This window comes from Halyomorpha halys, unplaced genomic scaffold, assembly GCF_000696795.3.
Source record: "Halyomorpha halys isolate HHAL.00 unplaced genomic scaffold, Hhal_1.1 Scaffold469.1, whole genome shotgun sequence".
Classification (NCBI taxonomy): domain Eukaryota; kingdom Metazoa; phylum Arthropoda; class Insecta; order Hemiptera; family Pentatomidae; genus Halyomorpha; species Halyomorpha halys.
Genome location: NW_027114062.1, coordinates 129,567 through 157,089, shown reverse-complemented (window position 1 = coordinate 157,089; position 27,523 = coordinate 129,567). Strand labels below are relative to the sequence as shown.

The 27,523-nt window shown below is 30.4% G+C and overlaps 1 protein-coding gene across 3 annotated transcripts in view; it reads left to right on the top strand.

The window, feature by feature from the left end:
- The window catches only part of ssp6 (short spindle 6), a 242,148-nt gene that overhangs the window by 164,790 nt on the left and 49,835 nt on the right, over positions 1 to 27,523 (top strand). For 2 of the 3 annotated variants that reach the window (XM_014424402.3, XM_014424406.3), the window contains exon 2: positions 26,305 to 26,370. The exons of the other annotated variant lie outside the window; for it this stretch is intronic. In XM_014424402.3, coding sequence (XP_014279888.1) covers positions 26,305 to 26,370 — 66 coding nt within the window. The remainder of the gene's footprint in view (positions 1 to 26,304; positions 26,371 to 27,523) is intronic. 3 annotated transcript variants of the gene reach the window in all.

Sequence of the window (27,523 nt, the reverse complement as noted above, 5' to 3'; positions counted from 1 at the left end):
ACTACTTTTTAAAACATTACAAAACGTATAGCACAAAAAATCAGTCATGATTTTTTTTTTAGTGCTACCAAGTTTGAGGTGTTTCTCGACGGTATAAATTTGAACGAATTCGCTTTTTCTGCGTCATGCTTTGACTCTATTCCTAAAGAGAGGATATCAATAAAGGATATATAGAATGATTAAAATAAATAATTGTACAGAATGAAAATAGATAAAAATAAAGTAATGAAACCATCTTCTCATCATATTTAGTTCTTTATGTTTGAGAGCTAGCTAGCCACCATGAGTGATGTCAGTCTAAATTAAATGTCTAAAAAAACTTTTTATTTCCATTTAAGTCTGGAATACTCTATTTTCAGCTTCTGAAATCTACCATAATTTAAACGTTTAAAAAACAAACTAAGGTACTATGTATAAAGGAATAGTTAAAATATATTTCTTAAAATCCTTATTTTCCCAGAATGGCACATAACATTTTCTTCCTCTCAAATACTCAATTATCAGTAATTGCTAAGAGAACCGGTTGATAAGAGACCTACATTCAGGAATAAGATTGAAGGAGTTAATAATCTCTGTTAGGAACTGGAACAGCTCTTGCGTGCGTCATACCAATTCTTTACCTTTTATGGTACCTTTTAAGAACAAGAATAATAAGGAGTAAGAATATTTCTAGAGTCGGAAAGAAGACTTGGTGACGTTCTCGAATATGGAATCGGGACATTTTAGTTTTGAGCAGAATATATCAACTATGTATGAATAATTCTTAGGTGTTTAAATATTTATTTCTTATCATCATGGTCTAAGATCATGAAAATCCAAGTCAAAATTTTAATTTTAAACCCCATTATGTTGAACCAAATTTCATGCGTGAAAAGCAGGTTGGTTAGTGAAAGTTGTTATTTCGGAAGCCAGGGGAATGGGCTACGTAACGATTAAAAAATAGATACGAATGAACTCCACAACTTTCATATGGGAAGTATTTATCCCATATTTGTAGGTATTTGGCACTCATTAATAAGTTGTAAAAAAAAAAGTTATATAAGAAGTATTTTATTACATGAGATTTTCTTTGATCAAGAGAAATCTATAATTCTTCAATTGCAGATAAATAATATATTCTTTGGAATATAATCGGAGAACAGACAGGTTCAAAATACAATAAATGATGCGAAAAAGCATAACCTATTTTACACAAAGTTACAAATTTGTCCTTGAAGAAAAATATAGCCGGATGAATAAAAAATTTTCGAAAAACTAAATTGCTTTCTAATAGATTAGTTCAATAGCTCCAAAAATACAGTTTTAGGAGATCCAAAATTGTTTTCCATTAACCAAGAAATCAACGTTTTGGAAATATATTTTATATACAATGGAAACTGTTACGAAAATAAACATCATGAAATATTTTATAGTGCATTTAACCAGCTTTAATTTAAGTGCTAATCTCTATAGTTGTACATCTAATGTATAGCTACGGCTAATAGCTGTAGTTATGTGTACAATAATATACTAACTATATTACTATATAAATATATGTGTATACTAAATTATTATACTATACGTCTTTTTAAAAATTTATTCTTACAGAATAATAATAAAAGCTGCGACAATCAAGTGCGATAAGTATAGTTCTTTTAAAGTTTTAAGTCATACAATATAAACATTCTAAAATGAAGAAAAATATTTAATGTTAACAAAATACAAAAAGAAAGGAATAAAATAAAAGACTAATAATAAATATAAATAATATAACAGAATAATTTATACAGTTAAGAAAATTAAGCTTAAGTAAAAATAAAAAAGATATATCTGTCACATTCACAATATATATACTGTACGTCTAGAAATAGTTTATGGTATCCAAATATTTGCTAAAAAAGAGCGAAAATTATGGAAGTGCGAAACTTCCAGCAGTAGGTACTTTAATAGTTAAATACCTACTTTTGATGAACATTTATTGAGCCTTTTGTACAGTTTAAAAAAAAAATGATTTTTTTTTAATATAAAATAACTTTCGTTATCTTTTAGATATTAATTAATTTCTTAAACAATTTAATTGGCCTTCAAGTTTATTCCAACGACTTTATCGTGGAAGTCTATTTTTACGCTCTTCTTTATGGCCAGGATTATTTAAAATTCATCAATCTTTTTTATTATACTGATCAGACCTTTAGCAGTGCTAGGTTTGGTCTTAACGTGAGCTCAAATTCATTTTAATCCGTTTAACCTTCTAATAATCCATTTCCATCGTCTAATAAAATCGTTCCTAAACTTTATAAAATATTAAATTTGGATCCAATATCCCAAGGTAATCTGGTCCAGGGTTTCATTTGAACAGGAATCTCCCGAAGCTATAAGTAACAGGCAATGACATTGAGCACAAGGTGAATGTGCTAACCTTCTCAATGCAGGATATCTTTGCAACCTAAGGCAAATTATCTTGGTAAATTATTATCATATGAAATCCTGAATCCTATCTATTTTGGTATAATTTACAAATATAAAAACGGATTAAAAGTTTCAAAAGTTTAATTTAATAATTTATTCATAATATGTTGCAAATATTTTATAAATTCTAAAGAAACACCTTCAAAAAATATCTGATCGGTTTTTTATAAGTATTTAGGTATATAAACCCATGTTCTAAATGTAATGAAAAACTGTTTAAATCTAAGAACCTTATTAAATTTGCATACAATTGTTAAACAAGCTGTGTAAATACTGAATTATGTGTAAATAACTTATTAATAATTTTAACTAATTTATTTTAAATTCAATATTAATTTTTTATAAAAACTGATTTTTTTGCGGTTTTTTTTTTAGAAAAATTAACTGGATAAATGACCCGAACCTTTGTTCAAAGCATAAAAGGGCTGATTCTTGCAGGAAAATAAAAAATAATACTGTACGCCTTCAAAAAATATGTGATCGTAATTATATAATTTTTTGATTAACCTATGTTCTAGCAGTAATGAAAAAATTATGAACCCTGTTTGAATCATAACAGGCATTCATAATGTTTCTCTTTATAGAAAGTAGGTGTATTTTGACAGGCTGGGAATAGTTTTCTTACTCATGTATCCTCGCTGTAATTTCTCCTAAAAAAATTTTTTTTAATTAGTGGATTGGACATTCTAGTTCTCAAGAATTCAGTATCTTCGAGAATCTGGTACTCCTACGAGTATAAACTTCCCTCTAAACTCACCATAACGTGTTTCAATCTAATTTTTTAATTAACTTATTAATATAATTTGATTTGGAGTAAATTTATTGAATTTCAACCAAAAATGTTTAAATTAAAAAAATCTTGTGAAAGCATCACACAAATTTCACTTAGCATCCTGGAAGGCAAAAATTTCAAAAAATAAATATAAATTAATAATAAATAAATCTTATTGTAATAAAATAACTTCAATACCAATAAATTTTTAGTTTTTAAATTCATATTTTAGGGTTTCTCGTGGTATGAATAACGAATACCAACCTGCCAAGAAAACAGTTCCACATAATAGGGGTATTCATGATATTGTGTTAAATGTAAAATGTATTACCATGTTCTTAAATGTTATAAGTATAGCATTGTGGTGAGCAGTCCTATTTAAAGTCATGTTAAACAATAAATGCATAAGAGCTCCTAGCGGATTTTCTGAGCAACTTGTTTAGTAACCTTTCGTTCAAAAACTTCATGTTATTGTTTACTTCCAAGTTTTGATTACAGTAATTTATTATAACATGCCTAAAATAAGTAAAAAGTAGAAGTGTAAAAGTTTGGCTACTGATTATATTTTTTAAAAAGTCCAATACAGAAGACAAAAAAGAAAAAAACAAAACAAAACACAAACTACGAATAAGTAACCTAACACCACAAGAAATAAAACGGTGACAAGCTCAGCTGGTCAGTTTCGTGACGTCGTTCTCCATTTAACAGTCCTAGTAACAGACTCTCAGCCATATTACATGTTATATCGTTTTAACGTAATCTTTAACGAAGGAAATATTTCTCCATTTAACACTCTTTAATACGTTAAACTAAAGATCATGAATACCCCTAATATAATAAAGCCCTGTACCTAGGACTGGAATAGAGAGATCAGGCACGCTGGGCTGTCTCCGATTTTTCAGTCTCTGAACCCCTGTCTCTATTTCTCGATTAGATATTTATCAAATTCTTGCTATTTTTATTTATTTCTTTTTATAGTTAAAAATCTAAAATGGTTAATTATTTTAAATAAACAAAATTCAGGGTAATTTAGACGAAAATTTTATTAAAATTCTGGATTTAAGGCCTGTTAAACTATTTCAATGAGTATAAGACATAGCTAATATTAAAGAAAATTTATTTTTACAATAATCAAAACCGTTTGACCATTTTTTTTTTAAATCCATTCTATAAAGTGGCACTTCCGGTAAGTCGATTGTTCGAAACAGTTGTAACATAGTAGTCAAAAACTGCCATCAATATTCAGTTTAAGTCTCGTTCGATTTTTCGTTTTCGAGACCACAAAACGTGTATTTTCGTCGAAATACAATTTGGCGAAATTCGAAATTTCGCATGATTACAATAATTTCCTTAATGTAGGTATACCATACATAGATAAGTGAAAATAAAAAATTAACTTTTAATTACAAGCGTTTTTATATAAATGTTTCTCACGGTATTTTCAGTTGAAATTATTAAAATATGGAACTAATAGTGATAACTTATATCATTATACCATGTACTTCTTCTTTATGTGATACTTAAATGTGTGATTAAATCATTTATTTTTTTTAATAACCTAATTTTTTATTATGACAACTTATATGTCTACCTACGCTGAAAAGAGCCTCATAGATAGTCAGTTACTGCACGACAGAGATTGTTTACGATGTAAGGTTGTACATTCTAAGCTTCTGCTCACGAAGTGAGATGGTGGTAAGTTCACGACTGGGCAAAGAAGCTAGGATTAGACGTTAGGCTTGATCGGTGCCTTATAATAATGAGGGTGATTTATTCAACAACTTATTGATCGAAATAAAAAGTTCTAAAATTACCTTATTTTTTCTTACTTATTTTTTTCGAAATTACCTTATTTTGTTTCAGGATTAGCTCGAAAATTGATTCAAAATACTTCACCTACAAAATTATACCTTCAGAAATTTTATTAACTGATAGAAGATTTAAAAACCTGTCTGAAACCTATTGCGTAACAGGTTAAAATAAAATCAATAAACACTGATTAAAAATTTAGTTCTCAAGACCATAAAGGCGGTAATGTCTTCTGTTTCCATATTCCCCCTTTGGCCCTGCCACCATTTGCAATTTCTTGAGTAGATTTAATTTTCAATAATTAATTCCTCTTCCTAAAATAATTTTTCACCACTAGCCGCTGATGCAGATGCCTGCCAGTGAGAGAAACACTTTCCATGAAGAGCCACTGTCACGGTGGATGCTGATACGGCGTGAAATGTCGTGTGTCTGCTGGCGTGACGCCTGACGTGTCTCCCGCAGCCAAGTTATCAATAGTTTGGAGTGGGTTTCTATTTCTCCCTTTTAGCTACTACGAACCGTGACTGTCCCACAGGATAATTCAGGACAATAGCGATTGTAATTGTGATCTCATGTTTCTAAAATTGTTATTGAAATTTAATTCCCACAAGGTAATTAATTAATTCCCTGGTATCTTTAAAATTCTTTAATTTCTTCTTCTCTCAATACGGTAATCATGGAATTCCTTCTCTCCGCTCAGTGTTGGCGGAGTTATACCAAAGATCAATACAGGATTCTTTATTTATATATAAACAGTTAATAACTTTTAATTAGGGTTAAAATTAACATTACTCTGCATAACCATTTGAAATTACTCAAAGTACTAAACTCTGGTCTCATTTTCGAATTCTTACGAATTATGCCCCACATAATAAATTAAAAGAAAGGCACTAAACAACAATTACAACTACTTTATTCCTTTTTTTTTAATATTAAAAATATAACCAATAGTATATAATTACACTTATACTCAAATGTATCGAATTTCACGGCAAAATAAGAAAAATCTTCTTAAATATGAACGTATCTATACATTGGAATATAATTGAAATTTAAAATTTTCAAAATAAAAAAAAAAAGAATAAAGAAAATGAAAACTATATTTTTAATTTATTATTCATTTTTAATTTGATTTATTGTTAAAACCACATTTATTTCCTCTAATTTATATGAATTCAGGCGATTGTTATTATTTATTAAATGTTTGTGAAGTTTCTCCATCGCAGTTACAAAAATTTGTGTTTTCCGATAAAAATGTTTAGATTACGGTTTGGATGATACCTGGTTCGTCTAGGTTTATATTAAGACAAACGGTCCAAACTTCCAATCCATTACAAAAGACTGCTACATGTCATACTACATACTAATGATCTACATGACTATTATAAGGCCTATCCGGACATACGGAGTTGAGCTATGGTGCTCCACTAAACCATCGAATTCCTCTCGAATCCAATCCTTACAGTCCAAAATCCTTCGTAAAATCCTTAATACTCCTTACTTTATCACAAATCAAATCATCCATCAAGACCTCAATGTCCCATACGTTGCTGATTTGGCCAGAACCAGATACCATTCCATCCATGATAAACTTCTCAAAGACCCAAATCCACTTGTTTTTAACCTGGCTTCTCCTTCATTACCTAATAATGCTCCTAGGCGTCTGAAATGAAGATGGCCTCGAGATCTTCTCCTCTAAAATTCATTGGAGTTCTATCAGTGGGTAGATTCTCCACATGTTTGTATCATGTCACTATGTCACCTACAGGAAATTTACATGTTGTATATATTTGTATACAGTTCTAAATAACAATAAATAAACTATTAAATACAATTTTAAAAAATTGAAACCTTTTAGCTTGTGTTAAATCAACTGTTCAGTTGACTATTTCACGTCCATTTTGCTGAATTTTCAGAAAATATATTTTTTTTTAATATGACTTTTACCATATAAAATTAGTTTATTGAAAAGAAGATGGCCTCGAGATCTTCTCCTTTAGAAATGTTTTTGGAGTTCCATTAATGGGTAGATTCTCCACATGTTTGTATCATGTCATAATATCACTTACAGCAAATTTACTTGATGTGTATATATGTGTATAGTTGTAAATAACAATAAATAATTTATTAATAAGAAAAAAAAAGGTTTATATTAAAAAAACCTACGCTGACAGAAAATTACTTCTCTCCATTCCGTAGGAAATTTATAAGAATAGCAGTTGATCCAGTTTAATCAATAATTTTCATATAAAGCATAATATTGATTACAATAGGAAATGATATCTTGATAGTGCTTGAGCTGAGCGAAGACAGGAGAGAGCCGGTATTGATCTGTTGTGTCCTCCCAGCCCACTGCCCTGGATAATGGTCTTAGCTTCTCCTCTCGGGCTTCCTTTACATCCAATTAGCAAGTCCTCTTTTCTAAGGCTGCGTCATTAGCTCAGTTCGGCTTTACTCATCAAAATTAGCAGTGGCAAATTGATTTTGAAATTTATAAATCACATTTGATTTTACAATGTTATTTTCATTTCTGTTTTCTGTCGAATATATTAAAAAAATCATCATTTTGAAATTAAATTATGACAACATTGAAAATGTTGTTAAATTATTACAAAATTATTATAACATTCGCAGTCAATAAACCTAATTATTCTTCCTGATGATGAAATGACTAGTATTCTTGTGAGTAGATATTGATTGCCTATTGAATGGAAGTCAATTCCTTAATAAATATCAATTTTGCACGAAAAAAAAAATGATAAACCTATAATTTTACATCTCATGAAGGTTTTGGTTCTAAAATAAATAAAGTTTGTCCCGAACATGAGACTACGGAAAGTTCAGTACTTCAAACACTTTGCACTTTATCCCTAAATTTGATTAATATTATTGATTAAAATTTTAATTAATAGTATTGAACTTTTAAACTAAGAATGTTTTTTGAGAACCATTGAGAAAATTTCAAACAAAGTATTCAATACATGAAATATCGATAACTGCAATACATATAGATTTCTGTTACTTCATACCAGATAATAGCAAGTGAGTTATTAATTTTCGATATTGAGTATTTTTATATTACAGTATATTTATAAGTATAAGTATTTATGAGTATATTTTGTAATTATTTACATAAAACTCTATAATTATTTAGTACTTTTGTAATTGATTACATCAAACTCAAAAATCGTGAGAAATTTATTACCATTTACATCTCGAACTTAAATATTATTTATCTAAATCTTTTTTTAGTCACTGCAATGTGATATAATGTGTATGGGAACTTTGTAGAAGCTTGACAATGTTTTAAAATGAGATTTGTTTATATTTTTTTTTAAATAAGACATTAAATGTATTCCTAGAAAAGATTACTATTACGTTTCCAAAAGAACGCTACACCATGACCTACATATCCCTTTTGTCCTTGACCTCATGCCAACCAAATTCTCAAAATTCCATATTAACCTTTCCAACCATCCTAATCCTTTGGTTCAAATCTTATCTAGTTCCACCCATCCCTACAGCCCACCTAGAAGGTTGAAACGGCAAGAGACTTATTGTAAATAAAAAACGGACAATTGGAGTTCTGGCAATGGTCAGATTCTCCACGCAAGTACAAACTGAGTGTTTGCGGCTTTAGCTCAGCCTCCACTGGCTCACTACCAGTGATGAGGCGAGTGGAATACACTGGGATCTTTTAAGCTCTGCTCTACCTCTCACACGTGGGGGATAGAGTGGGCTCAGAGATCCTCAGGTCGATTGTGTAAATATTTGAACATAAGAGTGTAAATGTGACTAGAGATTATATTATTTTATTTATTGATTTTTTTCATTCACATAGTTTGATTATGTTCATTTTCTTTATTCTTCTGTTTGTATATATTTTAAGAGAGATTTTTTTTCATTCATTTATTTATTTTATTTTAGTATGAATGTGATCATTCATCACTATTACCTATTGCCCACAACTGTGTGGCAGATTGTAATATCTATCAATAATTAAAAAGTATTTAAAAAAAAAATTAAACTTCCAAAAAACTGGCGAGAGCGTGCATATTACAGTTCTATCGTTCCTAAAATTGTTTCGTGCATGCGCTTGACCACTTTCTGACGAACCTTTTTTAAGAACATTCATATTGTGAATATAAACATCTCTTTATTAAAACATACTTAAATCTAAAAATAAATCAAAATGGTCTCAAAGTACTAAATGATGAACATGATTATTTTTACTAAACTTTTTTTTTGGGGGGGGGGGGTTAATTACAAAATCACATATTCAAACTGGTTTGAGTATGGATTCCATGTATGCACACAAAAAGATTTTCTTGTGTACAGATTAGTTTACTTGTACTCATCTTGAAATTTTTCGAGTTTCAAAATACATTTTACGTACAAGTACTCTTATCGCGCTCCGTACTATTTTACAACTTGTGTAACTCTGCGAGGACTGCATGAACTTCTTGTGCATATCAGGTTCATATCCATTCGTCTCAAATCTGGAATATGTTTTAATAATATCGAAAATTAAGTCAAAATAATATTAATTATCAAGCCTTCGCTAAAGATTAATGACTGGTTCTTTGCTATCAGCAGTCAGATTAGGTACAGTAGAAGTTATTTTGCTAATTTTCGTTCAATTAAATTATACAGTTTCAGAAGGAGCCCTTCAATTAGTTAACATTTATTTTAACGTGATAATCTTGATATTTAAACTATTCATAATAAGGACGATTTAAAATCGAAAATTGGATAAAAAATCAAACGCCAACAACTGTTGAATTTCTAACACAAAATGCAACCACGCTTACAAAAGGTTATTTGATAAATATCCGGCAGAACCTCATAGAAAGGTTTTTATACTTCGTTTAGGTATAAGAATTCATGAAAAGTTCTATCTTCCTCTATACACAAAATTGATCTTCTTTGATGTATGGTAGTATGATATTACGAACTAATGAATTACAGAATGTTTTAATTTCCAAAATATAGGTATAAAAATATTTAAAAATTATATTCCCCACGTCCCATGAAATATCGAGAAATATGTAGAAGTCCTTGGTTCACTACCTTAAGTATTCATGACATTTCAATTTAGGATAGGTAATAGTGTGGTCAGCACTCTGCTTCAAATGCCTGATTTATCCCTTGGATAATGCCATTTTTCGGTTCAGTAGACCTTGGAAGCTTTCACTTTTCTCGTCCTGACAAAGTTCACCAACCGATTTTCTGTCAAGTGAAAATTTTGTGTGTCAACCCAGGCATTGCTAATCCACTTGGCTTTCTAATACCCGTGACATTGAGAAGGATAAAATTGGATATTACCTCATATCTAATCATTTATTTCCGATATTTTAAATTTAACTATGAAATTCAAGGTTGCAATCATTTTATTTTTACTATTACTTTTTTCTTAATTCGAAGTATCTTCTTACCCCACGTTGAAAGAATTTGATGATAATGAGGAAAAACTGAGAAAATGGATCTAACTCATAAATGTAATTCCTACGAAGTGCTGGAAGTGGGTGTTGCTGAAATTCTATTTAAAAATCCTTCCACGCTCCTACAGTAAATTCTCTAAATAGCTGACAGCTTTAAAAAGGATTCAGCACGTGCTTCAGGCGAGGAGAAGTCGTGAATGTATGAATACATTGTATAATTACATAAAAGTAATGCAATATTTGATTACTCAACTAGGCTGATTTAGATTGTTTGCGAAAATTACTTTTGCTACTATATACCTTATTTTCGCTTTGTATTAATTTTTTTCAAATTGCTCATTGCTTTATCTTAAGCATTGTTGCGAAATTCACTAATAAAAGTTTAAATATCTTTCTATTTTTATCTATAAATCCTACAATAATGTCTATTTTATTGAAATATCGAGTCGAGATTCAACTTATACGGTATGCATTCAAAAATCCTTCCCAAAATCTTCAATACTCTTTACGTTATCACAAATTAAACCATCCATAGTGACCTGAATGTTTCATGTGTTGCCGATTTGGCCAGAACCAGATATCAATCCTTCCATGACAAACTCTATAACCAACTAAATCCACTTGCTTTCCCTTTGATTCCTCATAATATGTCTGAATAGAAGATGACCTCGAAACCTAATCTAGAAATATTGGAAGAAGATAGTTAACCATATGAAGTAGATTGTAGAAAGATGGCAGGCAATAAAAGTATCAAAATAGTAAACGAAAACTATTTGAAACGTTGGTTAACAGTAAATTGTTTTATTTTACTATTTTGATACTTTCATTGACTGCTAGTCGTATTTTTTATTTATTTATTTTTTTTTTTTTTTTAAAGAAAGGTATAGAAAGAATAATTTATTTAATTATCTGATTTTTTCATTGGGTTAAAAGTTTCAATTTTGAATTTTGATTAATTTGTTGTCATTGACTGCTAGTCGTGTTTTTTTTTTATTTATTTATTTATTTATTTTTTAAGAAAGGTATAGAAAGAATAATTTATTTAATTATCTGATTTTTTTCATTGGTTTTAAAAGTTTCAATTTTGAATTTTATTAATTTGTTACAGTCGCATGAAAATTATAGATACTTTATGATATTATTTATGTTAAACGTTTTAGAGTCCTATAAAGTATTTTTTAAATGTTTTAATTTTATTACAGCACTTAGTGGACAAACGGTCTTAACTTCCAATTCATTACAAAAGACTGATCTACATAAGGCCAATCTGGACATACGGAGTTGAGCTTTTGGGCTCCACTAAACCTTCGAATTCCTCTCGTATCCAATCATTACAATCCAAAATCCTTCGTTAAATCTTCAATGCTCCTTACTTTGTCACAAATAAAATCATACATAAAGACCTTAATGTTCAATATGTAACCGATCTAGCCCGAACCAGATATCATTCCTTCCATTATAAACTCCCTAACCACCCAAACCCACTAGTTTCTAACCTAGCTTCCTCTTCCATTCCTGACAATCCTCCGAGTCGCCTGAAAAGAAGATGGCCACGAGACCAGCTAATGTAAAACGTCGTTAGAGTACTACAAATGGGTAGTTTCTCTACACGCACAAATACACAAATGTATTATAATGTACAGTTGTAAATAGCAATAAATTAAAAAAAAATAAATATTTAAATAATCCTTCATAATAAACTCCGTAGCCGCTCAAACCCACTTGTTTCTAATTTTGCATCTCCTTCATAACATGATAATCCTCTTAGGCGTCTGAAAAGAAGTTTGCATCGAGATATTCTTTAGAAATGTTATCAATGTTCTATCAATGGGTAGATTCTCTACAAGATGGTGTTATGTAATTGTAGTACGAGTCACATCACATTTACTTGTACATGTAACATCACGTGTATACAATTTTAATACAGTTGTGCACCTATAAATAAATTAAATAATAACAAATTAAACCTAATATCTTAACAATAACTACTTTTATATTTATGTTTAATTTTTTATTGCATTATAAATATTATTTACAAACAAATAAATGCTGCAGGGTGAGAAACTGAATTTTAATGTTGTATTTAAACTTATTTTTTAGAAACCAAAAATTGTATTTTATCCTCAAAAAATAAATTTGTCTAGGGCTATTTGGGTTCTCTTAAAAAATTTCTATTTTCTTTTCATTAACATTGTCGTTCCAGTAATTCTAGAAACTTTTTTTATTATTCCTGCTCAATCACCATCATTTGTTTTCGGGGAGCTGCTTAATCACTCTGAGACAAAGGTTGTACATCTACGATATGACAAGATATCATTCATTATTCATTCATAGATCGCTGATACAATCGTCCTGTTTACTGCAGTATTTGCGTTATTATGTTGATTTTTTTTTTTTTTTACTTAATTTCATTGACTAATCTAGAGAAAAAAATTATACATCATATATATCTGAATAATGCAAAATAGATATGCTAGATAATTGGAAGATATTTTAAGCCAATATTATTTTGAAATCAAGGTTCGTTACTAATATATTTCTGTTTAATTCATTAAGAATAATTAAAATGGCAAACACATGGTACTTAAAAGATTAAATATTTCTGCGTAAGATTTCTTTATATTGGTTTATATTTAAAGTTTAAACAATATTTTACTATTCAAGCTTATCATTTACGTGTAACCGTGGTGCTGTCAACAAGACTTGACAGATTCTAATAGCGTTCAAAACATGCCATTATAAAATCTATTTTTAAAACCACTTCCACCCCACCCCACTCCGATCAATAGATGTTCTTGGGGTCGTTGTATTAGATTTACAGAAAGAGGACAGTCTCATCTCGCCACAGCTGCTACACAAATATCTCTATACTCTGAAATTATTACAGGAAAATAATACAAATATATATATATATATATATATGATTTGATTTACATTTATTTTACAAAATAGTAATTTGAACTCTTGGTCATGTCAATTTTCTTTAGGTTTGGACGCTTTCCAAGTTGTTGCCTCATTGTATTGTATTCAGGGCACTCTTAGACTTGCTTCATTGAACTGTCCTAGTTGTAAATAACCATATGGAAATTTTTTTTTATTAAATTTTTTCTTGAATTTTCCTAATTGTTTTGATTAATTTTTTATTTCATTTTTATACATACGATATGCAATTTAATAATATTACTTTCTATTATATTTTAATGATTATTAGTAACTAAATATTTGTGTTTTAATTTTAAAGAAAGATAAAATAAATTATATGTTTTCTAGATATGAAATATCAGAACCATATTTTTTGTAGTTATATACATCAATTTTTCGCAGTGATGAGAAAAGTTCTATCAAATATTTTGAATTACTGATTATATAAGAGTATTTTATTTAATTTGTTTTTACTTTTTTCATTCTTGTCCTAAAACATTGCTAATTACACCGCAATTATCCAATGCTTCATCCCCTTCTTTCCCACACCCTCCCCGAACGGCCTAAGTATCTTGATCACCATGGTCTTCCAAATGAGGATGAGATTAATAGTCGTTGAGGTCAGATGATTTCTCTAACCTGTTTGTTTGGCGTGCTGAGGGTCGAACCGGTCCCGGCGGGAAGAGAGTGAAAAGGTTTCGCTTTCATTAACCAGCTGTTTCTGCACGCTCTTCGTCCTTAAGAGTGTCACCCGACTGTATCAGCAGCGATGCGTAGTCTATCTTAGGAATAGAGATAACAGGAATATTTATGTCGGTGCTCTGTTAACTTATAGAAAGTAGAGGACTTTAAATATTACAAAGTTGACAAACATTATCAGTCATGTTATTCAACTTATTGGTTGACATTAATCATGAGTTAGAATTGTATTTAAAATGAAAGTTCGGCTAAATTATATCGTTAAGTGAGATTGATTTCAGGTTATTTCTTGGACTTTTTTTTTTACCAACATATTCTAATGAATTCAGTGTAGGAAGTAGGTGCTTTTTTCAATTATCTTTTTCTGCACAGAAAAAAAATGTTAGTGGTTGTGTTATGTTGGTAAGAGCAATCTTGGTACAACCTCCCACAGTCCAGTGGGTCGAGATTAGGGTACCCTTTTTCAAGTTAACATGGTTCAGTTCTTAGCACCTCTTACTTTAAAGCAAGGGCATCCCAAGTTAATTTTTATTTCTAGTTTTCAATACAAAATTAATATTTTTTTTTAATATATTATTTTTTTTCAAACAAATTCATTTTGCAAAAACATTTCATACACTTTTGTTTATATTAGGGTCCAAATTTTTGGCACGCCACTAAAAGTACACAATACACAAAAGGTTGACAAAATTTCTTTTTCTGGGGTGAACTTATTTAAATGATACTGTATTAAATGAAATTGCACGATGAACAAAAAGTGTACAGTAATAAAACTCAACTTACGGTTCTCGGAGAATAAAAATATATCTCATACAAGTGTATGAAATAAATTCTTTCACATGAACCAACACTTTTAATTAGCTGGAACAAAGTAATTATAAAAATAGGGAATTCATAAAAAAAGTATCAAAGAAGTGTGGTAGCATTTTTTTTGTTATTATTAATACAAACTTTAATGATCCACTTTTTCTTACAACTTTTTATTTAAAATAACCTCCAACGTTTCGGCCCTTAGGCCATTTTTAAGGAGACAACCTTAACCATTGATGTCATAATTCTTTAAATTGTCTACTTTGTAGGCTAATTGCCCATGTCTTACAGAAACCATATAGTTTCAATACAAAAACTATTCCACAAAATTGGTTTTTTCCTTAACCATTCACAATATCTGTAAAATATTATATAGATACAATATATGTATAAAAAATAATTTGTTTGGAATAGTTTTTGTATTGATATTATATGGTTTGTGTAAGACATGGACAATTAGTCTGCAAAAAGGATAATTTAAAGGATTCAATGGTTAAGCTAGTCTCCTTGAAAATGGCCTAAGGGCCGAACGTTGGAGGTTATTTTAAATAAAAAGTTATAAGAAAAAGTGGATCATTAAAGTTTATGTTAATAATAAAATAAACCACTCTCAAACAATCAATATATTAAATTAATAATCTTCTTCTTCTTTTTTAAATACTTATAACTACACCATTCTATGGTTGAAAGGCAGAACAAATCATTCTCCAGTAGTATTGGTTCGTCAATTTCGCTTAAAAAAACAAAATTCAAAGAAGAGACTTAAGTGAGTATTCATAACCTAAAATTGTATACCTTTATCATACTTAACAGAAAACCTCAATATATCAAAATTTCTCTCAGCTGAGTCTATTAAATGTCCGAAAGAGCAGTAAAAATACTTATTTTATTTTTTTTAATCTCACTAAAACGAGAAACGACTCCTACTTATGGGAGTGTTTAGATGCGCAGCAGTAATTTATGTGCGCTACCACTTTCGAGAAGAAAGCAAGGTCCAGAGATAGCGTGAATTATAAAAGCGTCGACCCACTTGTGATTGTAAATATTAGGTTTTATAAATGGTTATGTCCATTTATATATTGCCGTGCCGCTAAGAAAGTGTTGATGGAGTCCTACATTAGTCTTTAAGCTAGATCTTTACTAGGCAGTGTTTATGGATTGTTCGTGCATGAGGTTGTTAACATCAACTTTCTAAGCGGACTGTAGGCTGTAATGTAGTGATTAGAAATCTTACTCAGGTGTAAAATTAAATTTGGCTTTTCATCTGAATGTAAATGAATTCTGGAACATTCTTGTTCTAATATTGAACGAAAAAATATTCTTATATGATATGGATTGTATAATAATTGAATTATTTAATACTTAGCGCAGGTAGGTCGGAGGGACTCAATTTTAATGTTCTAACTATTTTTTTTTTTGCATAATCCATTTCCATGTAAATAAAGAATGTTTTCATTAATGTCAATAAATGTTGAACGTATATACAACGTTTATATATACGTACAAAATATTGAACGTATTATTTGGCCTTTCGTATTACCTGGCGTAGCAGGTAAATATATATTTAAGATATTATCTCGTATATGAACCAGTTCATGTTGGTAACAACTCAATATTATTTCTAGGTAAACAAAGAATTTATTCATTAATGTTAATAAATGAATTGTATTGAACGTATTATTTGATATAAAAAGTAGAAAATTATAACTCGATCCAACAGACCCACCTTTCGTGTTACCTGGCGTAGCAGGTACATATATATTTAACACACTATCTCGTATATGAACCAGTTCATGTTGGTAACAACTCAATATTATTTCCAGGTAAATAAAGAATGTATTAATTATTGTTAAAGAATGTATTGTATTGAACGTCTTATTTGATATAAAAAGAAGAAAAAAAAAAAATTATAACGGGGTCCAACAGACCCCTAGTCAAGAAATGATTTTTTTCATGAATAATAAACTACGTTATTACCTTTTAAAAATCCAAATATCTCTATTGTAACTGCAGATTTTTCAACTTTGGTCACTATTTTCGGAATCTACGACTAATACCTTATTAGCTATGGACCGATTTATATCAAAATATTGCTTCATTAGATGATAGCAGACAAAACAAGGTAAATAAGTAAAAATAATTTGCAGAAATACTCAGCAGAATAGCACGCTATAGATTAAGTATAATTTTAGAAATTTCAAAGAAGGTTTCATCATTTAAGTTATAGCTAATTTGCTACTTTAAAATATGTTTGATTAATTTTTATCGTATTGTAGCGATTCACTCATTGCACAATAGCTTTAACAATATTGAGAACAGAGTGAAAAGTTTAGGATTTTTGAAGATTTTGAGCTCACTGCATGTAATGATTGTAAAAAAATGGTCCGGGTGGCGGTCAAAGAAGGTACAAAACTCCAAGCATTGATGAAGCTCTGCGAAATGGGGCGAAACGTTAAACGCTAATAAATAAATTTTTCTGCTATTTTTGTAGTTTGTTTGACCCGCCACCTGGACTATTTTTCTACAATCATTACATGCTTGTAGTTTCTTTGACCGGCACCATTTTCCTACTGTTTTAGACGTTTCATTTTGTTATTGATTATTATTTTTTAAATATAATGATATGATCGTTTTCAGAATATAGTATTTTTGTTAATTGATAAGCACACAGGATTGTTTTGTGTTTTACTTTTGAAAAAGAAATCAAGACCACAATAACCCATTTTGTACTTGTCGCTTTTCTAGACTTTCATTGATAATACTTTATTTTTTATATATCAAAAACATACAAAACAATTCAAACCCAGTCTTTGTAGGACTTTATTGTCGGTGTGCGTTTTAGATCTCTTTGAAAATCACGTGACTCGTAACTACAATGTTGGAGAAATTGTAAAATTATTTTTTAGGCTTTGCCGGAAATGATACGATCCATCGATGATTTAGTTGGCATCCTAATTTAAAGTATGATTTAAAAATATTGATTGGATTTTTTGATAATTGTGGTTAAAAAGAAAGCAGAATATCTTAATTTTTTTTTAAGATTAACAAGAGTTCAGTAGTTTATCACCCAACCTAGCCAAAAACTAAGTAAGTTTGATTTTCGAGAAAGAGTCAACTTAATTATTATTCCAAAAAAAGTGAACCCCTTTTCAGAATGAGTTATTCATTTATATCAGGATTTTTAAAAAAATAATAATTTGGGGCAGGTGGAGACTAAAAGCCCTCTCCCCCGTCTCCTGGCTTTTACCTGCCAAAACAGTTGTGGAACCTTTACTCTATAGTTTATCTTTTAATTTGTTTACATTTGACCCAGAAAGATCTAATTCCCTGAGATAGCTCCAATAATTACGGCTTGCCCGAACCTGCTCCATTTGGCTGCGGATCAACAAACGGAACTGCAGTTAACTGCTAGCACATAAACAGCAGCCCACTTAAATTGTATACCTTCCCGTCCGAAACGGTACAAACAGGAAGACTTCATGAATAGAAACAAGACGTGAGGTCTATTGTTGGTATGTTGAATAGTATGGTCTATTATATCATATTAATTAAATAATGAATTTATTTTAAACAATTCGCTAACACTAAATCAGTTTCAACTATTATTAATAGAAGCAATAGTTGAAATTTAAAGTCATGATGATTACTAACAGATGCTCTAGAGTGCTGTTTTAGTTCTAGGTTTGATTCTGTCACATTTGACATTTAATGATAAATGTGTTTGATAAAAAAAAATCCTGCATCTAAATAGAGACATTCAGCAGTATATATTTTTTTAAATTTATTTATTTAATGTGATTTACACTTGAGTTTAATTTTATACACTTGTGTTTATGTTTCATTTACACTTGAGCATCAAGGATTTTGGATTGTAAGGATTGGATGCGGGAGGAATTTGATGGCTTGGTAGAGCCCCAGAGCTCAATTCCATATGTGCAAATTGGTCTGATTATCGTAGTGTATACTAATTTTTTGTAGTGGATGGGAAGTTTAGAACGTTTGTCAAATAAGTGTTGTAGCAATCGGAATCTACGAGCAGTTTCTTGTCGTTTCAGTCTTGTGTCTGGATTCCAAGTAAGTCTCTTGTCGAGATGGAGACCTAAGTATCGAATCTGTTCAACAGGCATAAGTGGAGTGTTTAGAAAGGATACTGTAGGACAGTAGGGTAGAGATATACGACGGAGAGTAAAGGTGATCTGATGGGATGTGTCAGGATTTATTTTGATTCTCCAGTTTTTACACCATTCTTCAATAGATGTTATATGTGTCTGAAGTGTTTGTGGTGCATTAGATGTGTCGTTATTTACAGACGGTATACATGTGTCATCAGCCTATGTTGCTACGTTTCGGACGACTCCTTTGATTATGTTCACCGGTTCCAAGTTAAGTACGAAGTTCGCCGTCTAAATTTTTCGTTGGACCTACCCTTTTTTGTACTAATTATTATAAATAATACACAATTTTCAAAAGCAGAGCGTTGTTTTTCCAGTACTAGACATTCGGGACTCTTGGCCAATTAAGTCATAAGTAGCATCTCTCCCTTCTCGAAAACAAGAACTGTTGTACATTACGTTATATTTTAATTATGATGCATTCAATATGTGTTTAGGCATTATTTCACTGTTATACATATATCATTTCCCTGTAATATGCATGTATGTATTATACGAATATAAATGAAGTCACGAAAAAATTCCAGACGTCTTTAATTGAATTACTTAGTAGGCTTTAAGGAATTAATCACAGACGCTGAATAATTTTTTATAATACCGAATAAGTTGTGGTTTAAACTTGTGTTCGGTTTAGGTTGCTAAGACTAAAATCGACATTGGTCCTTCCCTTCAAGAATATGGTCACGTTTCGCATCATTACAGGACACTAGGAAGTATAATAGTTTTGTAATCCATTTCAATTAACTTGAGGAAGCTCAAATCTTTCAATAAAGTACTTCGCATTACTTTCCTCCTCTCCCTTACAAAATGACAAATAATTACATGTACCTAAAGCATGGGTGAGACAATGATTCCTTTTGCCCACGTCAGTCTAAGGCTGATCCACTTAAGGTCTGCAGCGATGGCTTCAGTGGGCGGTTCGGGTCATTTCAACGAGTGAGGAGCAATCACTCTGCTGTATTTAGTGGACTAGTTCACGGATACTACATCAAGAATGATAACTCCGGGAAAGTGGATTTGTCGTCATAAGCTCTGACCTATTGCATCGTTATTTACTTTAACAACTCCATTAGTAGGGCATTTGAACTGGATAAATCATTTTTAAATCGCTGACCCAGTAGCTTGAAATCAAGGTTTGAACGAATAAATATGAAGGTTAGTTGCTTATTAACAATAAATCATTTTACTGTTACGAAGAAAAGAAAGTTTGCAACTGTGAAGAGGATGAAAAATGTGAAATACTCCCTGAAAACTGGTTTTAAGAAAAGGACAAAAATACACAGGTTTTCAAGCGAGAAGTTTTTTAAGTGTATCTGCTTTCCATCTTTTCCATCCACATGCAGATTTGATCGATTCCTTTTAATGTAGAAATGAGTTGTTTGTCTGCAATATGTTATTTGTTTATATGTTATTTAGGATCACTTCATAAGAAAGGTTCTAAGGCCTGATCCTCCATGTCCTACATTTTTATTATTTTATCAGTAATATCAATAATACATTTTTTACATGAATAGTTTTATTTCATATAGATTTTTCCAAACTGCGAAAATACCCAAATTTCATCATGTTTTGGATTACAAAAAAGCTAGTATATTTACAACCAATGATCCTAGAGGAAACTTTTATAGTTTAAGTTTTTAATACCTTATATTATTATTATTGTTCCCTAAAACAAATTAAAATGCTCATAAACAGAACGGAAAACTGTTTACATGTCCTTTTTACGGTCACACAACATATAGCGTAATGATATGCACAATAATTTGCCGTCTTGCCAACCGTATCTTACAGAAGGATACGACCGTTAAGAAAAGACTTTTGGACTCTAAGTTAGGCATTGCCATAATGGAAATTATCCCACAGCTTAACTATATTGAACTTGCAATGAATGTTACATACTGTAAGCCGTAAAAAGTTTGATTAAACTATTTTTTGGTATTATTACTAAAGATTCATGAAATGCTGTCTGTTTATACTGCGTAAAGTGTATTATGCAACTTTTTACTTGTATACAATATACTCAAATATATTGTTTGAGGCATACTGAATCAGAAAACGGAAATTTTTGTCATCATTTGATGATTACCTTCCTCCAAAAGATTCATAAAATGCTTATAAATACCTCAAACATTTAATTCAAACTATCTTTTATATTTACATCTTAATTTAGAATTAACTTATTAATAAATGAATAAATATGTTTTCTACTTGTATTTACCAGACCTATAATGATAAAGAAGTGAAGGAAAATACATTTTTTTTTACTGCAGACTATTTTCCTTTTAACTAAAAATATATTTTAAATTTGTAGCTTCTAAAGCTTTAAAAAGTTATATTGTTACTATATCTCCTTGGAAACTAGTGATTAATTTCTTTATCTTTTACTGGAATTAAGAGCATAGAAAAATAGATACTGGTTTAGCTCAATTTGCCAGAAGTATTTTATAAACAGAGTACTTCTATTTTCTATGCACCCCTACTTTCAATATTTTTATTTCCTTGACTAAGTAGCTATAATCTCAGAATATTCTCTGTGGCATGATTTAGTTCAACAGAGAACTATAGAAAATCTTTCATATCTCTTTCATGTTCTTATTATTATCTTTATATTCATCTCAGATATTCGTGTTGAGTCCTTCATTGCTACTAGTAGTGTCCATGTCGTGAAATAGTCTCTCGGTTCTATCAGTTAACTGTATGTACATATATTTATGTGCGCGCTACTAACTCCAAGGGCTCCGGCTGTTTCAGATCTACTGCAGCCTTTGGTAGATCTTTCCTCATCCGTTCCTCTTCCCTATGGAACTCTATTCCCTCCTTTATTCGTAGTGCTAATACCCTTCCAATCCTCAAATCCCGTATCTTCGACTACCTTCTGTCCACCCAATCGCGGAAGAATAACAATTGAAACAAGTTTCAAAAAAGCTTTATATATTTTCAGTATTTTATGTCTTAGATCTTCGTATATAATTGTAAATATGTACACTAGCAGAAATTATATCTTTTCATTTATTACTTTTTAGTTTAATTGTATTTTATTTTTTATCATTTTTTTTTTATTGATCAGAAGTCACATTATGTTTTATGATACGACAATTGGTTTCATTTTATTTGTTTTATCATTATTTTATATATTCTGTTAATTATGATTGTTTAATTGTATATTTTTAAATTCACTATATTATTCTATTTTATGACATCTTGTAATTTCATCTCTATTTTGTAATTTATGCTAAGGCTCTACAGCCTAATTTTGACGCCTGTAAATTATTTTAAAGGGATTAATCCCAGAATAAATAAAGATTATTATTATTATAAATTATTTTTTCAAAACTTTAAAATTGCAAACTGAAGGTAGTCGAAGACCTTCTGTCCACTCAATTCCGGAAGAATAACAATTGAAAGTTTCGAAAAAGCTTTATATTTTTTCTGTCTCAGGTTTTCGTTTATAATTGTAAATATGTACGGCAGAAATTGTATTTTGCAATTTTATTAATTAAATTGTATACATACGGTAACAGACAATTTAATTAATTTTTCCAATTATTAATCCTAATTAGTATTCTGTACGTTTTAGTGTATAATAATTAGTTGAAGAAATTATTTTTTTCTTAAAAATTGCTTTTTTTTTCACAGTATGGCATGACTACGGTAACAAATTCGTAAAACGTCGCCTCATAGGGTTGTTTTATTGAACGTACCTCAGGAACCACACACGCACATTAATATATTAATGTAATATGGTCCGGGTGCGATAAAAAAAACTCAAAATCTTTTTTTTTTTTTTTTTTTTTTAATATTTCTTCTCCCCCTATTATGTATATTACCATTTATTGTTCACCTATTTTAAATATTTTTTTACTATGTTTACTTTACAAATTATTTTCGTTATTGTGGCATAACTGCCGTCCCCACTCCTCCCAATACCAACGGTCACTTTGTTTTTGACTGCCGTCAAAACAGGTATGCATTCTGTCTCATCATTTGATTTGTATTTTTTTCTTTTTTCATCTCTCTATTTGTACTTTCTATAATATTTCTTCTCTTATCTATCTGTTACTATTACCCTTTTCATTTACTATTTATAACCTTTATTTTTTCTTATTACCATATATCTTACGTTTTTACATTTTATACCCCTGTTATTTTACACTTATGTTTTTTTCTTTTTTTCCTTTTTTTAGCTATAGTTATTGTATCTTTTTTAGCCCTGACGAAGCCCTACAACGTGGGGTGAAACGTTGGCTCAATAAAATAGTATAATTATCAACTATTTGAGTTTTTTTGACCGCACCCGGACCATATTCCATTCATCTATACACACGGTCAATCAATAATCTTCCAATAAATATATTATATTAGAATATGAAACAAGGAACATTCAGTGGTTAAAACTAGTGACCGCATACAGGTGTTATTAATTCAGAAATGGGAGAGCTAATGTTGCACGGTCCGGTGGCTGTATGTAACGGTCGCACCCCTCTCTAATGTTAATCTTCACTTACATAGCGGCCCTGGCTCTTCTTGCATACTTAACTGCCCACATGACACGTCCTAGTTTCTCTTTCCGGTGGCGGATCTCTCACTGGTCCCTGCGAATACCGGACGATGACGTAGGAATGTATTGTTATTGTAATAAACAGGCATATACCAACATAAATCTACATTAATGGCTTTTAATGAAAGTCTTTTTGAAAATTCTTTATTTCACTCTTCAAATAAAAATGCAGTTAAAAATCTTCCAAAATCAGTCTGTTTAATTTGGGTATTCCCCTAGATGAAATTTTGGAGGATATTACCAAAATTAATTTTTTTAATGGTATCGCTGGTTTGAATAAATGGAGTGGACTGTATTTGATGAATTTTGAAATAAATGAAGAATGGTGATATAGAAGAATGGAGATACGCCTCTATTCTTAATTTAATTTATACACATGGTTATGTGAGGGTTTGCCAAAAGGTTGTACAGTAGAGTTAGTATTTTATTTTGATTGTGGATTGTAATGGGAATTAAATTATATTAAAAAATATATGTAGTAGTTTACTTGTGTTGAAGATGTTGGAGGTTATACGGTGAGCTATTGAGACCTTGAAAATGCATATTATTGTTCTCTTCTTGAGTTACCACCCCTCTTTCATCCTACCTCCGTCCCTACGCCTGAGTGGAGTGTAGTTGATTCACTCATAGTGAATTGTTTATCTTAGTCAAAAGTTATGCAGCTCTTGAGATGCTGTTAACTCTTCTCGTTCTAGGGACAAAGATGGCTACCCAAGCCTACTGCATCATATATCTGACACATTGAATTTTTATTCAAATTTGAGGGGGGCCACTTTTTTCACACACAGTCAATCGGCATATTCTCAGTAATAAAAAAAAAATGACCGTTACAATATTTAACTAGTAGTATTTTCAATTTAGAACAGATTGTCTCTCACCTGGACTTTCACAAAAAGAAGTGATAACCTCAGGTTTGAGTAGCCGATTACAGTTTTAATGTTTGTCATGAAGATGGAAAAGTGGAATCCGAAAAAAAGAAAGAAAATAACATGCCTCGGGTAGCTTTAATGGCCCACGAACTGACAACGTGAGTGAAAGAGTACCCTTGGCCACTATTTGAGAAAATACTAGATGAAATTTATCTATCTCTTTTCTTGTATATTGCTCTAAAATAATCTTTGAAGTTGAACAGAATATGTTTTTCACTTACAAAGTTATACGGTTACGCATATGCTATCCTTATCACGGTCTTGGGTAAATATAGTCCACACTCCCGTCTAGTCCTATATATCGGCAAATATTTTCTTCCAGTGTTTCAATGAATAATTCTAACCCATCTCACCTTTTATCCCCCAGTGGAGCGGCTCTCGCCGTTCTTTGTACCCCCCGGCTAGCAGCTCCTGGCTAATATTGTAACACCCCACCTTCAGCGGACCCAGCCCAACCCTTATGGGGTTCCTTCCCATGTGACAAAGGAAGAGCACAAGTTACGTTTTTATATACTTAGGTATATATTAATATTGTTATATATATATTTACAATAAAGGAGGTAAGAAAAAAAATTCAAATCCCAACATTTGAGGATTATCGCCAATGATGTAGCCTCCTCACTATTCGCCCAATACAGATTTCGGATCATACTAGGTAAAGCAGAATTTCATATTGGAGATATTTGTTTGGGGCCGTCGGTAGCTGAGGTGGTTAGGTGCAGGTCTTACCAATCTGAGATTTGCGAGCTTTTGTGTTGACTTTTTTCATCGAGTAGCAGTCCCTTAAAATGAAAAACTTGACCCCAACTATAATCCGCCTCCCGTATGTCAGAAATGACCAGGAAGGGGGGTCATAAAAAAAAAAAAAAAACCTTAAGGTTTGAATGAGTTTTCCAATTATTAGTTCCGTGCCTATTAAATCTAAATTGAATAGATAATAATTAAATTAAAAGAATAAACTCTTATGTTTTACAAACATTCATTACAAGTTTTTAAGACATTTTGAACTATCTATCTTTCACTATTTCCCAAAACCCCTTATTTTAACTACTAACTTTAATGAACGAAAACTTTATTTTCACTACTGAATTGCATAATTTAGACATTTTCTATATAATCGTTTTTAATCAATGGAACTCTATAATATTTGCTACTACGCCAAACATCAGCAATCTCATTATTATCTTATTCTAATGTATTTTTTTTTTTTACTTTTACTATAAAGTGGTTGTTTTGATATCGTATAAAATTTCGAATTCGAGTTTTCGACGGCAATACACGTTATGAGGTTCTCTGCCTCCAAATAACCAAGTCTTACAAAATGGTTTTTATGAACAGCTTAGCTCATATCAGTATGTGCCAGAGATGTTACATTGACTTATTCAGTAAAATAAAATGGCTTGAAGTGCCAATTTATAGATTCAATTTTCTTAAAATCAGCTCAAAAAATGTTTATAAAATTCAGTATATTGTATACCATCAGGCGACCATTAATAACAGCTAGTGAAAATATAAAATTTTCAGATATCAACTATGAAAGAACTTGATAATTATTTAAAGGAAAAAACGCTTTTCACGTAACCACCGAAACGTTTACATTATATTATATGATATGTGATCAACAACCAAAAGACAAATTGTCTTGGATTAATTTGAATATGCTATCAGAAAACCTTTTTTTGGATTATTATTGTGTGTGAGTAAGTTTAAAGAAAATATTTTGATGATGAATATATCTGTTTAGGGGCAAATGGACATGAGACATCAAGCACATAGTTGGAATCAGCTATCTGAAAGTGGAGTCGTGGTGGTATGGATTTTTAAGATTTCACAATTTTTAATCGTTCAAAAAACGATCAAAGGTTCTGATGACTCCTTAGTAGATCTAGACTCTTTGTGATAACCTTAAGAGAAGTAAAACTAATTAGTGTGTTCCAGTGAATTAATTACAATATGTATGTAGTTAGCAATGAATTTATTTCAATAAAATCCTGTGAAAAAAGGAAATTGATGAATGATTGATCATATCAGATTGAAATTATCTTCTTTGTAGCTAAGAATTCTTTGCATGATTGGTTTCGTCCACTCTTGAGTTGCACGCCTCAGAAGTGAAATGAGTAATTTGCACTTTTTTCTTTTCGTAATGCAGGATGTCAGTAATTCTTTAACCTCCAATTATTTTGTTTTGAATTCAAATTAAATTGTAAATGAATTCAGCTCAATTATTTAGAAAAGGTAATGGTGTTTGCTATGATGTAACAGATAATAACCATTGCCTTATCTATCATAATTTTAGACATTTTCCGTAGCCTACAATTTCAGGTTCAAGTTTGACCTATCCCAAATTCCACATTTTTGCACATTGTTTTCAATGTTCTTCGTTATTTTCAATAATTTTTTTATTTATTTAATATTCAGATATTAATTTTAAAGATATCTATCTACCTCTAAGACAAGTTCTCACATATCAGAAATGGTACACCAGTTTTAATTCAGACAAGGAAGTTTAAAATCAATCAGGGTGTCCGTTCTTGATGAAATTAACTACCAGTTATTCCTAGTTATAATAACTAAGCTTATGGACAACATGCCCAACTGGTAAATAAGAAATGAGCCACATATTAAAGTTTAAATTCACTATGAAATGAGTGGAGGTAGTTACTGATACCTGTTGTAAATATAAACACATAATGACATGAAGTTGAAGCAAATCTAGACTTAAGTACCTTACTAATGTTCAGCTTAGCACCACACCCTTTTCTTCTGCATGGAAATCTATAATGAACTTTTCATTGCGAATTACAACAAAATTCAAAAATATGAGAAAATAATTTGATTACATGTTGATTTTGTGCCATTTTTATGTTTATTTTTATTAGAATATTTCAAAAAGTTTATGGAAAACTAAATTTTAAATTTAATCAATTACACGTCCATGAACTATAAAATGAAAATTGACCAAC